Here is a 20,514-nt window from a genome sequence, read left to right as displayed (position 1 = left end):
AGCAATGTTGTTATATGCATTGAGGCATGTGTGGATGTGCACCACCAGTAGAAACATGCTATTGGCTCTAGCAAAGCACCCAGAGCGCCCAATCAGCTGGGCAGCACCTAGCTTTCTCCTGGGTGGCTGCCCAAGCACTCAGCTTACTGGAAACACATTTCTTTGTATCTTTTCTAAGCTCAAATGAACACACATTTTTCTCTTTGCCACAGACATATTACATTACATGCAAAACCATTAGTGATCATATTTATAGTATCACAAATGGCCACAATGCTTTAAAAGGAACAAATATCATATCAATGCTAAGTTAAGAAAAATAAAATAAAATAAAATAAAATAAAATAAAATAAAATAAAATAAAATAAAATAAAATAAAATAAAATCTGAAAATGGAAAGGTTAAGGATTTGCCAGTAATTTTAACTTGGCTGCAGTACATATCATCTGCATGGCATGCTACACATTTAACAACAGGAATGCTAACACTGTCATATAACACAGTATTTACCAGGAAAAATAAGAACAAACATTTTGCTACCTCATTATTTGTCCCCCTTTCTAGATCATTAAGAAACTACCATGTTGCCATGATGCATTTTGACCATCTAATTCTACTCTTTGTTTTCAGTCTCATAGCCAGTTTTTGATTCATCACAATACTTTGCTGTTCAGGACAACTTAAACTTCTTTAGCAGCCTCTTGTCACAGAAATACACCTGGAGTTTGGAGTTTCTAGCTTTCACTGTTTCTGAGCTACATGCATGTCAAAATTTCATGGAAGCATACAGAATAATCTAGGTTTCCCTCATTCATAACTAAAACACTGATCTAAATTTCCAAGCACATACATAACTGGACTGAAATTAAGCAGAGTAGGCTAAATGGAAACTACTTCTTAGCTATAGGATTTCATCTTAACAATAGAATTTACTACTGGAAATAATAATGTCTCCCTTTACTGTTATGTTCCATTGAACTCTGTGAGCCTGACTCTGTGGAAGAAAAAGAATAGAATCTGACTATTGCTGATGCTTTATTTAAATCTATACAAATGCAGTGTGATTCAGTAAGCACAAAAAAGACTCCATAGAAAATATCAGAAATAAAAAGGTGCACTAAATGGAATACACCCTTCCTGTGACATCACAGCTATCCAAGCTGGAAAGCTGGCAGTAGGAAGTCTATTGTATGATGTCCATACTTACATGTGAACTTACTGTGAGACTCAGTTCGTTCTCTTGTCTCTCAGGAGTGGCAACATCCACTGATAACTTGTCTGCTGGGAGCTGGGGCTCCATTTCCATATTGTCTGTGGATTCTGCCTCACCCGCTAGCATGTCAGCTGGCATTTCAGTGACCTGCTTGGGTATTTCAGTTTCCTGAGTACCTTGTTCATCTTGTGGAGTTTTTTCTGAAGCTTCATTTCCTTCTATATTGCCTTCTGCTGGTTCCTCCACTGGATTTTCATTAGAATCATCAGCCATCTTCCAAAAGCTTCCTTCCAAAAAAAAGTTTATTAGATTTTCTTCCCTGACATCCCTTGCATTTGACCTTTAGATCAAAGTCCATTCCCCTGAAAAAGTGGTAGTATAGTCTAACTAGAGCTGTATCAGATGGGAAACCAATAATACCTTTGATCTTGGGCAAAATCCACAAGAGAAAGGAGTTGGGGATGTAGAGTTGGTCCAAAATATTAGAACTTCCTGATGGTTTGCAACAATTGCCCAAGAAGGATGGCAGAGAACTGAATGTAGGAGTATGGGGATCTATTTTACACGAGGCTTGGTGTCCTAGCCAGAACTATCACCCCCTATCACTTCTATGAGCACTAAAATTCCTTGAAAGAGGAAGACAAAAATGAACATAAACAGCATGTTAGATTTTCAGACCATATTCACTTAGGGTGTGTCTAGACTGGCAAGATTTTGCGCAAAATCTTGCTACCTGTCTACACTGGCTGCGAGTATTTGCGCAAGAACACTGACTTTGTACTGTACAAAATCTGTGGTTCTTGCGCAAATACTTTGACACTCCCACTCAGGGATAAGCCCTCTTGCGCAAGTATTCGTGTGCAAGAGGGCCAGTGTAGACAGGCAAGTTAATTTCTTGCGCAAGAAAGTCCGATGACTAAAATGGCCATCGGAGCTTTCTTGCGCAAGAGAGCGTCTACACTGGCACGGATGCTTTTGCGCAAAAGTATCTGTGCCAGTGTAGATGCTCTCTTGCGCAAATACTTTTAACAGAAAAACTTTTCCGTTAAAAGTATTTGCGCAAAATCATGCCAGTATAGACGCAGCCTTAAAATCCCAGAAGTGGTTATATGGCATGTGAGTAGTCATTTAGTCCAGCTCAAATGACCATATGTTCCTCTATTCAGTCCTGCTTGTACCTGAAGTGTCTGTAGTCCCCATGCGAAGAGATATTCTCTCTTAGCCTTGTACCTCGTCATAGTGTCTGTGCATAATAATAATTTAGGGAAGGGGCGGGGGGGGGGGAGGACAAAGCTAGAGATTGGTAGTAATATTGTTCAGACACAGATTAGTTTTTGGCTGACTTTGGTATGTTAATTCATGGCCAAACCAGGGCTGAAGTTCAGTTCAACAGCACAGGAATCCTGCAAATAAAGAGCTTTTGAAGATTTCTGTCCTGATGAGATTTCGGTTGCATCCAAACTGGATGCAGAATACAGTTCTCTTATTCTTGTAAATACCACTTTGACCAAACCCTTCAAATCAGACATAATCACTGACCTCACAAATTAAAAAAACAAGGGTTGGTTTTGGCCCATTCCCTCCCATTAAAGGAGAATTTTTAAAAATACGTATGTTTTAGTAGTCTGATGGAATATATATTTCCTCTACAGATAATGCCATATGAAGGGCTGACAGCCATCAGTTAGCCATGTCTAGAGGAAGACATTAACTACACCAGAGGCAGGAAATCTCTTGCTTCCTCCCGTCTTCAGTTCAAATATCATATTGTACATACACATACCTGCATATGCCAGGAGGAGAGACGGAGAGTTATATGGGCCCATGGTGCCAGTGTTCTAGCAATATTCAAAGGGCTCCTCCAATGTTCAAGACCAGATCCCTCTATTAGCCCCACCTGCTGTCCCCACATATCTGCTCTCCCACAGCATCCCTGACTGTTGTAATAGTTCAGGACAGCGATACTGTAAATTTAGGATTCACTGGTGTGGTGTCCTGACAGGTCTCTTGATCAGCCAGTGATGATAAACATTTGGCTGCGTGCATTTTCATATGCTCCCTCAGTATATCATGCCAGCTCTGTGCAGGTAGCTAGCACTGTAGACTTCATAAGAGCCCCCAAAGACCACAGACTCACATAAGATATGAAGGCATATTGTCAAATGAAGTCAGGTATATTGTCAAATGAAGTACATTAATAATTGTTGGTAGCCAGATGGCTTCTGAGCCCCTATGTATTTGTACCTGGGACAATGGACATAGCTCAGTCAATAGTACGGATTTCACTATCACCCCTTCGGCTGGCCAAAGAATTAAGTGAGGTACCCCAACATTTATAGACAGAAATGAACAATCTATGATAAACACTTACATATTAATGACAAATTTGGTACCTCCCCTTGTATGTTCCTCCAAAGCATTCCTATTCACTCCCCATTTATGCTTTCACTCTTCTTGTTTCAAACTCTTTGATCATGTACTCAACAAGGTGTTCCTGCACTCTCCTGATGGAGTGTATTTACATACTTTATGTGCTTTTATCAGTGCTAGCAGTTCTAGTGCTGAGACACTGACTTGCAGGCAAATGTCTTCTTTTGACACGGCCCGTCTATTGCTCATAGTATAACTCTTGCTTATTTTGGTTCAAGCACCAGGCCCATGTTTCAGGCTCTTTCTTTCTCCTTCACTTGTGTCCTGGGCAGCGAGTGGCTGCCTTGGTGTTTTGTGCTGTGCTCCCTCACTAACAGCTATAACAAATGGAGTGGTGTCAGCAGCAGGCTGAGGCAGCTGCTGTGCCTGTGGAGGGAGAGAGTGCACACACAGAGCAGGCAAGGGGGATTCCTGGACTGGAGAGGGATCCAAGGAGCATGTGCAGAGAAAGTGACGCAGGAGTGAGTGTGCTGCCAGGAGAGGCAGGAGAGAGAGGTCCCTCCCCTGGAGCTCAATGCTGCCAGAAGGGAGAGGGCTAGAGGAGAGGAGGAAATCCTCCTCTCGCCCCAGCCCCACTGCAGCCTGTCTGTACTGCTGGGGGTGGGGACGGACATGCAGAGGTGGCAGGCAGGGCCGGGAGAGAGATCTGTCCTTGAACATTGGTGGAGCCATTTGAATATTGTTGGAGCAGGGGGGCCTCACCTTCCCACACCCCAGCCCTCAACCTGTTTCATACTCCAAGCCTGTCAGCCCCGCCCCATTAATTTTGTTATGTTCATCAATACAGAGGTGATTTGTCACATATCACTTCCATATTGGTGTGCATAACAAGATCCATTTCACACAAGTTGATATGCTAAGTTAAATATTTTTCTTATGCTAGTGATATTGTGCAATATAAAAAAGCTGTTAAACGCTTACTGGTTCCAGTCCATTTTTATGTTATTTTAAAAAATATACATTAGCTTACAAAACAGGTATGTGGGGGGGGGGGGAGGGGGGAGGGAGATTTAGACCCATTCTGGTCACCTCAAAAACTAACTTGCCACCCTTGGTGAGGATGCATACTGCATATTTTAGCTGATATCCCTCTAGATCCCTCTATTTCTGGCTCATATCTGAGAACACAGATACATTCCTTTCATTTTCCAGCTCACCATACATTTTTGCACTACCAGCTAAAACACACTAATCTCTAGCAGGATTCATTACTGACCAGAATATTAGATTATTTAGCTACCTTTCTGTGCCAGAAACCAGGGTCTGTCTCTGCCCGTTCACCCTTCTCTGAGACAGGAATACAGTCGGAAAGAGCAGTTCCAAAATACACCAGCCTTGCACCTCTGTCATCCCTCTTGCACGTGGCCCACCAGGGAACCTCCAACCTATTTCTGTTGCCTTATCCAGCCCCTCCCCCCATCTCGACCGCTGCTCACATCTCTCTAATCTCCTCTGACTCACCAAAACCCTTCCCAAAGGGTTCCCTTGGCCAGGTTCTCCCAAAGCTGCCTCCCTCCAACACTCACAACCCCCTTTCCTCAGGCCTTGCCCCAAATCACTCTCAATGGGTCCCCCCATCCCTCTCCCTTTCACACCCTCCAGGCCCCTTTTTCCCCTCACCTGGTGCAGCAGCCTCAGCCCCGGCCCAGCAGCCCTGTTCTGTTTGTATTGGAGGTCTGTTCCCATAGTAACTGCTGCCGGTGCAGCAGGCAGTGAGAGACAGGCTGGGAAAAGCAATCGCAGCAGACCTTGCTGGGTGGGGTGAGGGAAGGGGAGAATTGGTGGGCATGAAGGCACATCCAGGCTGAGGTTTTCTTCAGGGGGAGGGGGAATAGGAGGTACCTCCTTGCTCTCACTGGCGGCTCCTAAGGGCATGGTACACAGGCCATTCCCACTCCTCCCCCCGCAGGACACTGACTAATAGGCAAAGGTGAAAGACAGTGCACCCCAGTGCCGCACAGTGATAAGAGACTGACCCGGTGGGTAGAGTGTGGGGCTCTGGTTGTGGCTGCACCCTGAGCAGTGTAGGCCCCGCACACCAGTCAGCCCCACATATCCAGCAACTAGGCAGCATGGTGGTCACACTCAGCCATGAGCTCCCCACACACTCTACAACCCCCTGCCCTCACTCCTGCACCCCCTCATTACCCAATCACCTGCCATGGCTCTTGCACTCCCTCACATCCCCAACCCCTGCCTTGACTCATTAAAAGCAAGAGGAAGACCAAGGACAGGGTAGGCCCACTGCTTAGTGAGGAGGGAGAAGCAGTAACAGGAAACTTGGAAATGGCGGAGATGCTCAATGACTTCTTTGTTTCGGTCTTCACCGAGAAGTCTGGAAGAGTGCCTAACGTAGTGAATACAAGCAGAGAGAGAGTAAGTTTAGAAGATAGGATACACAAAGAACAAGTTAAAAATCACTTAGGAAAGTTAGATGTCAGCAAGTCACCAGGTCCTGATGAAATGCATCCCAGGATACTCAAGGAGCTGATAGAGGAGGTATCTGAGCCTTTAGCTATGATCTTTGAAAAATCATGGCAGACAGGGGAGATTCCAGAAGACTGGAAAAGGGCAAATATTGTACCCATCTATAAAAAGGGGAATAAGAACAACCCAGGAAACTACAGACCGGTCAGTTTAACGTCTGTCCCAGGGAAGATAATGGAGCAGGTAATTAAGGAAATCATATGCAAACACTTGATAGGGAATAGCCAACATGGGTTTATGAAGAACAAGTCATGCCAAACTAATCTGATAGCTTTCTTTGATAAGATAACGAGCCTTGTGGATAAGGGAGAAGCGGTGGATGTCATATACCTAGACTTTAGTAAGGCATTTGATACCGTCTCGCATGATATTCTTATTGATAAACTAGGCAAATATAACTTAGATAGGGCCACGATAAGGTGGGTGCATAATTGGCTGGATAACCGTAGTCAGAGAGTTGTTGTTAACGGTTCTAAATCCTTCTGGAAAGGGATAGCAAGTGGAGTTCCTCAAGGGTCTGTTTTGGGACCCGTACTGTTCAATATCTTCATCAATGATGTAGATATTGGGATAGAGAGTATGCTTATTAAGTTTGCAGATGATACCAAACTGGGTGGGGTTGCAACTTCTTTGGAGGATAGGGACATAATTCAAAATGACCTTAGCAAGTTAGAGAAATGGTCAGAGGTAAACAGGATGAGGTTTAATAAAGAGAAATGCAAAGTGCTCCACTTAGGAAGGAACAATCAGTTCCATACATACAAGATGGGAAGCGACTGTCTAGGAAGGAGCATGGCGGAAAGGGATCTAGGGGTCATAGTGGACCACAAGTTGAATATGAGTCAACAGTGTGATGCTGTTGCAAAAAAAGCAAATATGATTCTAGGTTGTATCAACAGGTGTGTTGTAAGCAAAACTCGTGAAGTCATTCTGCCGCTCTACTCTGCACTAGTTAGGCCTCAGCTGGAGTACTGTGTCCAGTTCTGGGCGCCACATTTCAAGAAAGATGTGGAGAAATTGGAAAGGGTACAGAGAAGAGCGACAAGAATGATTAAAGGTTTAGAGAACATGACCTATGAAGCCAGGCTTCATGAACTGGGCTTGTTTAGTTTGGAAAAAAGAAGATTAAGGGGGGACATGATAGCGGTTTTCAAATATCTAAAAGGGTGTCACAAGGAGGAAGGAGAAAATTTGTTCCTCTTGGTTTCTGAGGACAGGACAAGGAGTAATGGGCTTAAAGTGCAGCAGGGGAGGTTTAGATTGGACATTAGGAAAAAATTCCTAACTGTCAGGGTGGTCAAATATTGGAATAAATTGCCAAGGGAGGTGGTGGAATCTCCCTCTCTGGAGATATTTAAGAACAGGTTAGATAGACATCTGTCAGGGATGGTGTAGACGGAGCTTGATCCTGCCTTGAGGGCGGGGGGCTGGACTCGATGACCTCTTGAGGTCCCTCCCAGTCCTATTATTCTATGATTCTATGACTCCTGCACCTCCACCCTCAGCACTTTCTCCCTCACTTACATTTTTTACAAGTATTTTTCTATCACAACCCAACTTCCCCCGCAACCTCCTGCCCCACCTCCCCTGGGAGGATTACATTATAACAGTACCTGTAAAAAAATTAAGTTACTTTCACCCCTGCAAACAGGATCCAAATAGATGTTCATCCCTTCCTCCTCTGCCCACACCCAGATCTCATGCACACCCACAAGAGGTCCCACTTTTGTGAGTCCCCTATACATGAACCTAGCCTCAAAGAAGACCCAGATGCCCCATTCGGGGGGGGGAGCTCTCCTTGTAGCAGAAGCAGCATGAGGGATGGTAGCTTTGAGCTGAATGCATAGCACATGAATACAACAGGGCCCCATATAATTAAGTAATTATGGTGAGTTTTCTGTGCTGCATCACTGCCTTTTACAATCTCATGTAATTACAGGACTCCAGGAGTTGTGACTTCAAGAAAAACTCCAAACATTATGAGACTCCCCATAAAATAGCAGGAATTGGGAACACATCCTCCCTCATTCCCTTTTTTCCACCATCTTCCAACCATCGCATCTACTCCCTTTGAATCTCCTCCTACCCTTGGCACACCCCACTGGTCCCTAGTTCCTCTCTCGCATTCACTCATCTGGGGGCTTCCACATGGGTTAGCATGAGTCCACTTAGAAAAAGCCAGTGCATTCATTTCCATCACCATACCTTGTGAATGATTAATAGCACCTATGCACCACCAGAGCAGGGAGTGGAAACCTATTTTATATTTCTAGTGGTCATTTGATATTTCCATTTATCTTACTACTTATTAAAACCCATTTTATCTTGGGTTTTATTTTGTACTATATTAGCAACTGATAGTGAACAATAAGTTAGTTCAAAACCTGGTGATTATAGCTTGTTATATACTCCCAGTAACATTCACTTCAACGTTTCCTACCTTAAGATCATTAGACAGAAGGGCCAAACTCAACTCTCACACTAATACAAAAACATTAATTCCCATTTACACCATGTAACAGATTAGTATATGGTTCTACTTCTGTTCAGTTCCTCCTCACCTAGACCCTTGCGTGTGGTGTAAGCAGGAAGTTTAGACCTCTCCACCTGCCCGCTTGTATCTGATTTTGTAACAAGGATAATGCAAGCTTTATTGATTTCATGCCAGCCACTGTATCAATGTCTCTGACAGATTGAACTCTGGGTTTAATACCAGTTAACACCAGCAAGCAGATTAAACAGGAACACTATATCTGAAAAGCAAATGAGCCTACCCTCTTCCATGCCTTGGAAGACTTCAAAGGGCAGGACAACTTTGGAACATGCAGTTGCTCTGGAACTCAAGTTTTCTGTTATGGAAGGAATAAATTCCCTGAGTGCAACTCTGAGCACTACTGATTTTGTCTGGAGCAGTGTTTCCCAAAGCATGGACCGCAGCCTGGGAAAAAAATACCAGGCCTCAGTGTGGATGCTGGGAGAAGAGCAGGGTGGGGTGGGCTGGAAGGAGGTGTGTGGGGGGGGGGAACCGGCTGCCAGGAAGCAAGGTTGGGGGCAATGGAGCTGTCCGGCGGAGATTGGGGGCGGCCGGCTGGCTGGCAGAAGCAGGATTGGGGACAGCAGGGCTGACCGGCAGAGATTAGGGCAGGCAGGCGGCCAGGGAGTGGAGGGGGAGCTGGCTGGGGGAGATCGGGAGGAGGAGGACTGGAGAACCAGCCTCCGGAAGCAGGGCTGGATGGGGGCAGCGGGCTGGCCCGGGGATGGGGCACGCTGGCCGGGGGAGATCATGAGGAGGAGGACGGGAGAACCAGCCTCCGGAAGCAGGGCTGGCCAGGAGCAGCAGGGCTGGCCAGAGGAGATTGGGAGGAGAAGCAGGGGGAGAGGGAGAGAGGGAAGCGGGACTGATCCGGGCATATGCAGACCTGGGCACACAAGTGAGTCCGGCCCCGGGGATTCCATTCCCCCCCCCCCCCCCGCCCCGAGTATTTGCAAATTGCCTGGCTGGCAGACACACTCACACAGCGTGAGCACATCTACTGGGCAGTTCGCAGCTACAGACTGATACACCTAATTATAATAAAAACTTACCTAATTAGAAAATACCGGGCATTTTATATGTCCGGTATTTTCTCAATTTGTTTCCCCGGACAGAATCCTCAAATACTGGACTGTCTGGTATAAAACTGGATACCTGGCAACCTTACCCCTCCTTACAACCTCCCTCCTAGACAGATACTCTACCCCCAGTCTGTTCCTGCTCTCGCCTCCTGGAGGGCCCATGCGGCGCCGGGTCCCCCAAGCCCTGGTCCAGGCTGGGCGGAGGACGCAGCCAGATGAAACACTGAAAATTTATTCATTTTTAATTCTTTTTTTAATATGCATTTATATTTTTGGGCTGCAAAAAATAGTACTGAAAAAAAACCAGGTTCCACTTAAAGTAAAAAGTTTGGGAAACCCTGGTCTAGCCAGCTTTCTATCCATCTTACAATCTATTTATCCAATCCATATTCCCTTAACTTGCTGGCAATATCATGGGTGACCGTATCAAAAGCTTTGCTAAAGCTGGCACTGGGGGCTTTGGGAGGTCCAGAAACAACTTATTTTAATATTCATCATTTGCTTAATGAATATGCAAATGAATGTTACCAGTCCTCCAAAAGCTTGTGAATTGATTTACTGGTCCCTGTGTCAAAAAGTTTGGGAACCCCTCGTCTGGAGCATGGAACGTTAAAACTTTCAAGGCCATTTTGGGCAGAAGGGAGTCGGGGCAATAGAAGCTTCATGAAGTGAAAGGATCTGGGCTAACAGGCATTATACTTTTCTAGACCAATGTTTGACTCAGATTCATTTCCACGTTATCATAGCTACTCCAGACTTGTTCCAAATGTAGCAGACTCCTACATCTTACTCAAACCTAACCCTCCCTGTTACAGGTGATGGCTGAAATTAACGTCTAATTGCCTGATTTGTGAGCACAAGCACCTATGTGTCTACATAACATCAACAGCACACGTAAAACGAAGTAGAGAAGAGGAGTCCTCTCTTTAGAGCCAGGCACCGGTAATTGAGGCAGGATACATTTTTTTTTTTTAAAGTGTTGATAATTTTTTTGCAAAGTCATTCACATTATTGTTCAGCATTTCAGCTTGTCATCTCTCCTATGGGATGTACATTTAGCAAGACCTGCAAGTATTTTAAATCTGGAAAACTGGGATTTATTTCATTACTAGCTGGTGAGAAGATTTAGCTCTAAATTAAAAAAAGAGGACAGCTTTAATTGGTCAAAGCTATAAAGTCAGTTCAGTTTTGGAAGTGGTTTAAATTCAGCACTTCACAGTGTAGGAACTGATAAGCTCTTAATGAAGAACAGACTCCAATGGACAAATATATGCACTACTGAGCAAATTGGAAAACTTCACTTTTCATGTTCATTGTCCAAGAAAAGCGTACTGGCTGAACCATTCCATGTCCCACCTCTTCAGTAAAAACTCAATGAAAGCAACAGGACTGGTTTTGGCCAGATTAGGGGAAAGGTGGGCCTGATGTGAAAATATACATAGTCCCTTCAAACACGTTTCTATAGTTTTTCACACCACTTTATATACACAGCACAAAATTATCACAATTTAGAAAAGCAATGCCTTTGTTTGAAGTTTCAACTACACATTGGTTTGTGTGTATAATATTTTGAAATATCGCTGGTTGATGATCAATCACACTTTAAGTTCACTTATTAAGGGTTATTAATAGCTGTTTTAATAATTAATCAGCATGGACTCTAACAAATCAATAGCTATAGCTTAAAACCACCTATCACACACACTGCAGCAGTGCTTATAATCATACATAACATAAACACTATCCATGTCTGTAATGTAAGATATATAATTAATCCATTATAGCCTATGGAACTTCCATATTAAGATGTGTGACCAGCTGATCTTTAGATACCAGTGAGGATCTGCTTCTGTTGAGTCTGAGTTCACTCAAAATTGAGGTTTTATAAAAATAACCTTTTCCAAAAATTACAGCAGATACATGTATATCTGAATTTAGTGGTTATTTTTAAAAAAGAATTCCAAGAGAAAACAAAGCAAGCCAATAAAAAGGCCCCTGCCAGTGTATACAACCCAAAAAATGCAGCACAAAAAATAAATTCAACATAAACCAAATTAGAACTAAATTATAGCCCAAGCTATGAGAAATACAGCAAGCATCATCGCACCCTTTCAATCACATAAACTTAAGACATCAAAAATCAAACAATTCAATTAGAGAAAACCTCTCAGATGTAACGGCCTTAAGCGTTTTTGTCATACAATGGTCAAAATCATATCTGTACATTTTTCGAGAGTGCACTTGCATTTCTCCATAATAGAAAATATAAAATGCAATCTAAAAATTGGAATTATTTCAGCACACTGAACAAATATTCTACCTGTTCACGACATACTTTAGTTTAAAATGAATGTAAGTTATCATCAAAAAACAAAAACAAAAAATCCTGCTTAAAACTTTATTGGTGAATGTTTTCTTTCTATAAACAAACAAAAATTCACAGAATAATTTGGCAAAGATTCTAACTTAAGGAAAGATTATGGACCTCACTTTGATCTCATGCCTGATTTACATCAGCATGAATGATTTATAGGGAACAGATTGTAGAGTCAGAATCAGGTCCTGTGACTCTACAACATATAAAGTCACAGGGCCATCACAAATACTAATCATAACTATGCACAGGTTTACTGAAAGCAGTTCAGGTGTAGTATATCCGGCAGGCTGGATGTCAGTCTCAGATCCCATCATAAACACTCCAGCTTTAGCAAAGAAATGTAGGTTGCAAAGGGAACTTTTCAAACCAGGCTGGAGTTCAAAGAGTAGGCACAACTTTGATCTTATTGTCTTCCAAGCCTCAGTCATCTTTGCAAGGGGAGAATATTGCAGCTGAAAAAATGTAAAGAAATAAATTAGGTCTTCTGCATTAAATCCAGGGTAAGAAAATAGAGGGAAAGATTGTTTCCTCATCCCTTTTTATATAGTAAGATCAAAGATTACAGAGTTCCCTTAGCTGGCCCTTTCCCATCCTGTTATACAAATATAGCGCCTCCCCGCCTCACCCCATCCAACTACTTAGGCTCCCTAGTGGGCACCCAGCTGTATCTGCAGAGGGAAGATACAGTCTCCACAGAATTCCAACAGACTTGTGAACCTCAGTTACAACATAGCTGTGCCCCAATTAAAGATTGTTTTCCCTGGACAGACTAATAAGCTAGGTTATCACAGCATTAGAGGATCCACACTCAGGGTCCAAGCATAATTTTTCTGAGCCCAGTACAGACTTTTAACATGGGCCTCTTCCCACAAATGTACCTCAATTTGTAGCCTAGGCCAGGCCTTCCAGGACCTCTAGGCCCCAGTAAAATAGATTTTCTCCGCCTCCACACATGGGAGCCCTGTCTGCATTACATCCTGAAAACTCATGGGGCCTGTGTCCCTCAGACACACACATAGTGTAATTAATACTCATTGAAGTCTAATTCCTTCATTGCAGGAACTAACTCCAGGGCTGTAACATAATCCAATAAGATGTCAGAACATGGCTTAGGCCAGTCTACTCAGGAAAACGGAATCATATTATAAACCAGGTGGAGCACAACAGAGTACAGCTGCAATCTGTATAGTGCCAGGAGTGGTCACCAAAGCAGGCAGGTCAGAAGTACCCACTTGATAATGAAGGTAATGATAGTGAAGGAAAGCCAATTTGGAGTCTACCTCAGGTAGAGAAGCCAAAGGGGATTCCCAGGGAATGGTGATCTGACAAGCAGCAGGAAGATATGAGTGCTCTGAAGAAGGCTTAGGCTCCATTCTGCTTAATAATGGAATTTTCCAGTTTAAGGCTGGCTAATGACATGCCAGCTCATATACTTAGCTAATCTGAACTCAGAGGCTATGGAAGGAAATGGCAAGCTTACCCCAGGAGTCCCTTCCCAGCCCAGCACTTCGGTGTGAGCCCAAGGTGTAATTTCTTGCCGTTACGGATCACGGTCACACTTAATGGTTTCTGAAATGCAAGAAAAACAGTTTTTCCTGTCAAGCTGGCCCTACTCTCATTTCCCTGCCCCTCTAAGAGCATCAGAATGGCCATACCTGATCAGACCAATGGTCAATCTAGCCCAGTATCCTGTCTCCTAACAACGAACAGTGCCATATGCTTCAGAGGGAGTGAAAACAACAGGGCAATTTATAGTGATCCATCCTATCACAATCCCAACATCTACTGCTCAAAGGTTAGGGACATCCAGAGCATGAGACTGCAATCAATGAGCCCTCTAATTTTTTTCCCCCCATCAATGTGCAGAATACATTTTGTTATGTGCACTGAGGAATGTGCACCACCAGTACAAACACAGGCTTCTTGCTTTGGGCACTAATATGTTGGGTGGCATTTGATTAGAATTGCCAGATGGTTTCAACAAAAAATACCGGACACACTTGACATTACATCACAATCTACCTTACATCTTATTTAGAAAATACTGGACATATTTTCTCAATTTGTTTCCCGAACAGAAAGCTCAAATACTGGACTGTCCGGTTCAAAACTGGGCACCTGGCAATCCTAATCTGAATCTCTCCTGTCTGGCCACCCAAGTGCTCATTTTACAGGGAACACTGGTTGCAACCCTGTCCCTCTTTTTAATCTCCCCTCACTTGAAAATTGTTCTGTATCATTAATTATTTGTTGCCCTTCTCTGTACTTTTTCCAGTTCTAACATATTTTATTAGATGGGCCACCCTGAACTGCAAGCAGTATTCAAGGCATGGATGTACTCTGGACTTATATAGTGGCTTATATATGGTACAGTGAACCCTCGCTACTTCGCGGTTCGACCATCGCGGATTCACGACTTCGCGGACTTTTTTCATTACATTATGTATATACGTGAATCCGCGATGGTCGAACCGCGAAGTAGCGAGGGTTCACTGTACAGTGAACATAAAATTGATCCTTACCAAAACTTTAAAAAGCCTCGGGGGAAGCCGGCGGGGGGGCATCCCAGGCGCGCCTGGGCTGCTCCCCCGCCGGAGCCCCTCCGCGGCTTTCAAAGCCTCGGGGGAAGCCGGCGGGGGGGCATCCCAGGCGCGCCTGGGCTGCTCCCCCGCCGGAGCCCCTCCGCGGCTTTCAAAGCCTCGGGGGAAGCCGGCGGGGGGGCATCCCAGGCGCGCCTGGGCTGCTCCCCCGCCGGAGCCCCTCCGCGGCTTTCAAAGCCTCGGGGGAAGCCGGCGGGGGGGCATCCCAGGCGCGCCTGGGCTGCTCCCCCGCCGGAGCCCCTCCGCGGCTTTCAAAGCCTCGGGGGAAGCCGGCGGGGGGGCATCCCAGGCGCGCCTGGGCTGCTCCCCCGCCGGAGCCCCTCCGCGGCTTTCAAAGGCTTTGAAAGCCGCGGAGGGGCTCCGGCGGGGGAGCAGCCCAGGCGCGCCTGGGATGCCCCCCCGCCGGCTTCCCCCGAGGCTATGGTGGAGAGTTAAAAGTTCCTCTCTTTTTGAAGTTTATCTCCATTGTTCCTTGATTGGCCAACAGCAAGCACTCTCAGTAGAGACCAAGCATTACACCTACATTCTGCTCCCAACTCTGTCAGCTCAGGAAAAAACCTCACAATTCTTAACTTTTCTTCACTGGTCTTAGGGATAATATTTAATAGCATAGCTATAGGGCCAACAGTCACAAAAAAAACACAAGCAGGAGGAGCCTGATGTTCGTTTTCCAGAGTGGGAAACTGAGACTAATGGTCTCTTTGAACTATCACAAAAGAAAAAATATCCAACCTTCAGTTCTAAGCCTGAAAAGAGAGCTCAGCCAAAGCTGGTAACCTGCTCACCCCTTCGCTGTGCTGCACCACAGTGGCAATATTCTGCAGGGACTGGAAGTTGTGTGTGTCGACAGAGCCAAATGCAATGATCTCATCATCGACCTGTAATCCCTTTTCAAAGAAACAAAAGGAAACTCGCATCATTTGCCCTCAAAAATACACAGTGGTGTGAGTTCATATAACATCTTTCATCCAAGGCTCTTTACAGCACCTGATAAATATTCAACTAGGTTGCAGCTCCATTCAAGAATCTCAAAGCATTCCTCAAGAGTTAGCAGATTTCCTCAGAACCGCCATGGGAAATAGGGGGGTAGTATTTATTATCCCTGTTACACAGATGGGGAAACTGAGGCACAAAGTGGTGGCATGGCCTTACCCAAGGTCCTACAAAGTGTCAGTTGGAGAGTTAGGGAAGAACCCAGTTCAGATTTCCATCCCTATGCCTGATTCATTAGCTAGATATTCTAACATGGCCACAGCTCTATAGGGTATAGCAATGCGTACTACTTTATACTGTCGAGGCGAACAGAAATAATTATGTCCATGAGGAAAGTTACAAGCACCCAGCAAGAATCTGGTTTAAAACAGAACTTCAAACCCTGCACCTGATTACAGGTGAATGGGGAGAACCACCTGCCATATCTGGGGTCCAAATGGCAGAGTTTCCGCCGTTGGAAGCAAGACAATTGTACTTGCCGAGATACTAGCAGGAGAGCCTGGGGTGACAGCATTCACTCTTGCAAAGGGTTGAGGCAAACTCTGGTCCTGATTCATTGCTTCGGCCTGAGCTTCGGCCTCATCCTTTGCACGTTTCTCCTTCTCTCGGGCATGTAGCTGGTGGAGGGCTTTTTCCACCTGAAGCATTAGGACCTTGTGATCATTCTGCAAACCTAAGGGCGAGACACATTAGTGCAGAGAAGACAGGAACAATCACGTTTTCATTTAAGGTCCTTACCTAACAGATACATTTACCTCTCTGTCTGAGATTTCTAGCTTTGAATTAAAACTAAGACTTTTGCTCCTCTTAGGCCTACACTGTGAATGAAACTGTGCTAGCAACAATGGCATTGCTGCTCCTAGTTCAGTTTCTCTGATCAGTTTGGCTACCTGAGAATCACATTAAATCTATGTTATGTAGTCAGGAACATGGTTACTTTCTATGGGAGTTAGTCAATGTTCCCAAATACACTAAAAGATCCACTGTGTAAGCATAACCAGTTACAACAGCCATCACCTGACAGCGCCATGGTTACCGACTGAGAGCTCTTTCACAGCTCTGCTCAGGAGCACAGCATTGATACACAACTACACACAAGGTGCGTAGAAACAGCCACATTACAAATTAAGTAAAAACCTATAGACTAAACAGAGTATATAGACTAGGGAGATCAGTGTCCTCATAAAGAACACAAAACAACCAAATCCCCTTTCCATCCAATCACCCTCTCTATCCGATCGGCAACACACGGCATGTATGCTAGAAGTGGATAAGGTTTTGAGTGGTGTGGTTGCGTGACGGATGGCTCCCCGTGCCGCAGCTGGGTCAGGGTGAGGTTGTCCTTGCTGGGGCAGCCTCACCACAGCCCCGGTTCCTGCTCTGTGGCAGCCACATGGTCCACCTGGTGGGGCCACGTAGCAGAGCGAGGCTGCTCTAGGAGCCACAGCTGGAGCTGGGTCGCGGTGAGGCTGTCCCTGCTAGGGTAGCCTCGCTGCTTCCCCAGTTCCTGCTCCGTGGCAGTCACACAGCCTGACCAGCCGGGCTGCATAGCAGGCCACTGCTTTGGAGGCTGGAGCTGCTCTGGGGGCAGCCAGCCCACATGGAGGAACATGACTGTTCCAGGGGCTGGAGCTGCTCCAAGGGCGGCTGGACATGGCAGAGCAGGGCTGCTAGGCCATGTGAGGGAGTGGGGCAGGCTGGAGCTGGACTGGAGTGCAACAGATGCGGTAAGGAGGGGGCTCATTCTAGGACGCAGTTTTCCTGCTTCGGTAGGGGGTGTGAGGAGCTGCCTTCCAGCCCGTCCAACACGTTCACCTGGGAGTCCCGTCCCTGCATCCTCCAGCCTGCCAGTCTCCGCCCTGTTGCACAGCCCTAGCCCTACAGCTTCAGCACTCCCTGCTCCACTTTCCTCCCTTTCTGCCTCGTGATGTCCCTGGCAGGCGGGCTAAAGACAGTGCTGAAGTCACGTCCCACCGCTAGCACCACCACCACGGGGCCCCCACTAGAGGGTGAGTGCTGCTCGGGCTGTAGCTCCGGGGCTGGGTGGCAGCGGCTCAGGGGAGAGGAAAATGCATGTGGGGGTCCTCTGACCCCAAAGCAGCATTAGCCCCAGGTGCAGGAAAAGCTGAAATACAGTCCAGGATAGGAGACCAAGCAGGGCACACGGTGGAGAGAGCCCCCCCGAGAGAGTGGCACAGCCCAGGACAGGAGGGTTAAATCTTGGTACACCACTTTGGAAAAGCTGCCGAACCCTGCTCTACATGCAACACTTATTTCTAAACAATGACTATTATAATACATTTGTCCACAAAATACAAAGCAATCACTAAATTTAAAAGGAACAACGTTGACTAGTTTAGATCCAACATTTATTTTCTAAAGAACACAGAAAAGTTTTACAATAATACAAAAATATTACTGTTTTTATTAATCATTAATAGGTGCATTAATAATGTTGCACACACATTTTAACAGATTCATTTTTATGACTGAGCCACTCTACTTGAACTTTTGTAGTACCTGACCAGAGGGAAAAGCTGCTTGGAAACAAAACTCAAACTGACCCATTTTTATTTTGCAATCTGGATGAAGTTAAAATATTAAATAGCACTAGGAGTGTATTACTATAAAGATGACTAATTATTTTTACTAATAAAGTGTTTTAATAATCTATTTTGTTATTATAAACTAAAGAAACTTACTGTTGTAAATATATAAATGTCCAATCAATAATTTTGCTTTATGTAAACAGTATTCAGTTTTATTTCTTTATGTTTACCAATGGGAAAAACAAAACGAACCAAACCAGATGTTTGTAAAAAAAAGAACCAAATTTCTGATAAGTGTGGTCTGTTTCATTTAGCTCAGCCCCTGACAAGATACTTTTGAGGACTGAATTGCTTACAGATAATGTTGTGCCTGGCTGTACGAACTTGGTATATATCGACATCTGCACGTGGAAACCCTTCAGCATCAACCAGCGGCTCGTTCATCCCGACTCCCTTTTGCTGCAGAATGGAAATACTTTCATGCGTCAAGTATTCTTGAGACAAGTTACATTTTGTTTCTCATTTTTAAAGGACAAAAATATGGCACCTGTGGTCTCAACAGCTTGTTTAGTAGGTTGAACTCATAGGTCAGAGTGGGTTAGTACAGCATATAGGTAAGAACCAGCTACCAGTACTGGCTCGTACACAACTGACATTATAGTGCTGCTGTGGCAGTGCTTTAACATCAGTGGCCCTGCTGAACCCTACACTAACAGGGCTGCCCACAGGGGAAGCAAAAGGAGCAGCTGCCCTGCTGATTTAAAAGGTCCTGGCTGTCACTACTGCAGTGGCCTCAACCTGGGAAGAGGGGAATGAAGGGGACCTTCTAATCACTTCCAGTGCTCTCAGCTGTTCCCATTGCCCTCTACATCACCACCCAAACCCTGGGGCTACTGGCTGATGTGGAAACAGAACCCACAAAGGGCTGACTGGGGGAGTCTCATCCCTCCAACCCCACCCTTCTGGGGACCCAGAGCTGCCCCCCGCCTTGCCAAGGAGGCAATTACTTTTGCACCAGAATGAACTAAATGAAGTCTGTAAGGACATTGCAGATCTGAGTTTGCACAGACCCCATCCCTGCCCTGAGGACTGCCCATCTGGATGCATTCCTTGACATTTCATCACAACATAATCTTGAACGCAACAATGATCTTTAATTCCTGGAGGCTCCACGACCATCCTGGGAGACCCCGCCATGAACTCTCCCCTCTCACTGAATGTGCACATATGCCACAGCCCAGCTTTGCACAGAGACCCCCTACAGTGAACCCTGTGCATGTGGGCTGTCAGGCTCTAACCTGAGAGACCAATACACACAAACAGGGCCGGATTAAGGCATGGGCTAGCCGGGCAGCTGCCCGGGATGCCAACCTATGTGGGGCGCCTGATGGCAGCTATAAGGGATGCGCAGCGCCCCTTATAGCTACCGTCAGGTACCGCACGCCCAGCTCCCAGCGGCCACCCTGCAGCGGTGCTGCGTTAACCCCTGCAGTGCCAAACAGCAGTGCCCTTCCCCCGTGGCCATGGGGCCTTGCACGGGCAGGCTTGGCCCGCATCAGGCAGCCTCGGGCTGCGCACCAGCAGTGATAGTCGGGCTGGGCCGGGCCAGGCATATGCATCCTGCCAGGGCCAGCTCCGCACGCCCTCCCCCACACGCTCGGCAGGGGCGGGGCCGCACAGGCACGCGCCCCAACACACTGGCACGGGGGCGCGCATCCCCCCCCCACACAGGGAGCGTCTCGGCCCCCAGCAGCGCCCCGCCCCCCGCGCACGCACCCCCTCCAGCACCGCGTAGCACGCTTTGATCTGGGCCTCGATCTCGTCCTTCCGGCGCATCAGCTCCTGCACGTCGCTCATGGTCACGGGCCCGGCCTCCTCCGCCATCGCCTCGACCCAGCCACCCCCGCCCGCGCGTCACGCGCCGCGCAGCAGGATGGGCGGGGGGGGGGGGCAGAGGAGGGGCGGAGCCATCGCCCCGCCTCCTCGCGCTGTGGGCGGGCCCGGCGCGCGTGGGCGGGGCCAGGGGGCAGCAGGGCCCGGCGCGCGTGGGCGGGGCCAGGGGGCAGCAGGGCCCGGCGCGCGTGGGCGGGGCCAGGGGGCAGCAGAGCCCGGCGCGCGTGGGCGGGGCCAGGGGGCAGCAGAGCCCGGCGCGCGTGGGCGGGGCCAGGGGGCAGCAGAGCCCGGCGCGCGTGGGCGGGGCCACGAGGCAGCAGGGCCCGGCGCGCGTGGGCGCGGCCAGGGGACAGCAGG

General features: G+C 46.6%; 2 protein-coding genes across 8 annotated transcripts in view; both read right to left on the bottom strand.

Moving 5' to 3' along the window:
- The window catches only part of CFAP251 (cilia and flagella associated protein 251), a 51,056-nt gene extending 45,417 nt beyond the window's left edge, over positions 1–5,639 (bottom strand). For 2 of the 7 annotated variants that reach the window (XM_075898641.1, XM_075898644.1), the window contains exons 1-2: positions 5,264–5,628; positions 1,208–1,500 (exon numbers count right to left, since the gene is read on the bottom strand). In XM_075898641.1, coding sequence (XP_075754756.1) covers positions 1,208–1,500; positions 5,264–5,432 — 462 coding nt within the window. In that variant the 5' untranslated portion in view covers positions 5,433–5,628. Of the gene's footprint in view, positions 1–1,207; positions 1,501–5,263 lie in introns of all 7 variants that reach the window. The other 5 variants (XR_012896018.1, XM_075898643.1, XM_075898642.1 and 2 more) reach the window with 5 other exon arrangements.
- Positions 5,640–12,129: 6,490 nt separating this feature from the next.
- PSMD9 (proteasome 26S subunit, non-ATPase 9) lies at positions 12,130–20,209 on the bottom strand. The gene is made up of 6 exons (XM_075898639.1): positions 20,041–20,209; positions 18,621–18,723; positions 16,195–16,388; positions 15,508–15,609; positions 13,603–13,691; positions 12,130–12,574 (listed from the first exon to the last, which is right to left on the bottom strand). The coding sequence occupies exons 1-6, from the start codon at positions 20,146–20,148 to the stop codon at positions 12,547–12,549; spliced, it is 624 nt and encodes a 207-aa protein (XP_075754754.1). The 5' UTR covers positions 20,149–20,209; the 3' UTR covers positions 12,130–12,546.
- Between the last annotated feature and the right edge of the window lie 305 nt (positions 20,210–20,514).

The sequence above is a fragment of the Pelodiscus sinensis genome, chromosome 15, assembly GCF_049634645.1.
Source record: "Pelodiscus sinensis isolate JC-2024 chromosome 15, ASM4963464v1, whole genome shotgun sequence".
Lineage (NCBI taxonomy): Eukaryota > Metazoa > Chordata > Testudines > Trionychidae > Pelodiscus > Pelodiscus sinensis.
Note: the sequence above shows the minus strand (reverse complement) of the source record. Positions and strands in the feature narration are given on the sequence as shown.

Bases quoted from the DNA above. Each gene is read 5' to 3' on its own strand.
- PSMD9 (XM_075898639.1), bottom strand. From the start codon at position 20,148: ATGGCGGAGGAGGCCGGGCCCGTGACCATGAGCGACGTGCAGGAGCTG. The intron at 18,724-20,040 runs GTGCGTGCGCGG...TCCATTCTGCAG, and splicing joins GCTACGCGGTGCTGGAGGGG to CAAAAGGGAGTCGGGATGAA. The intron at 13,692-15,507 runs GTGAGCAGGTTA...CTTGCATTTCAG, and splicing joins TGGTGCAGCACAGCGAAGGG to AAACCATTAAGTGTGACCGT.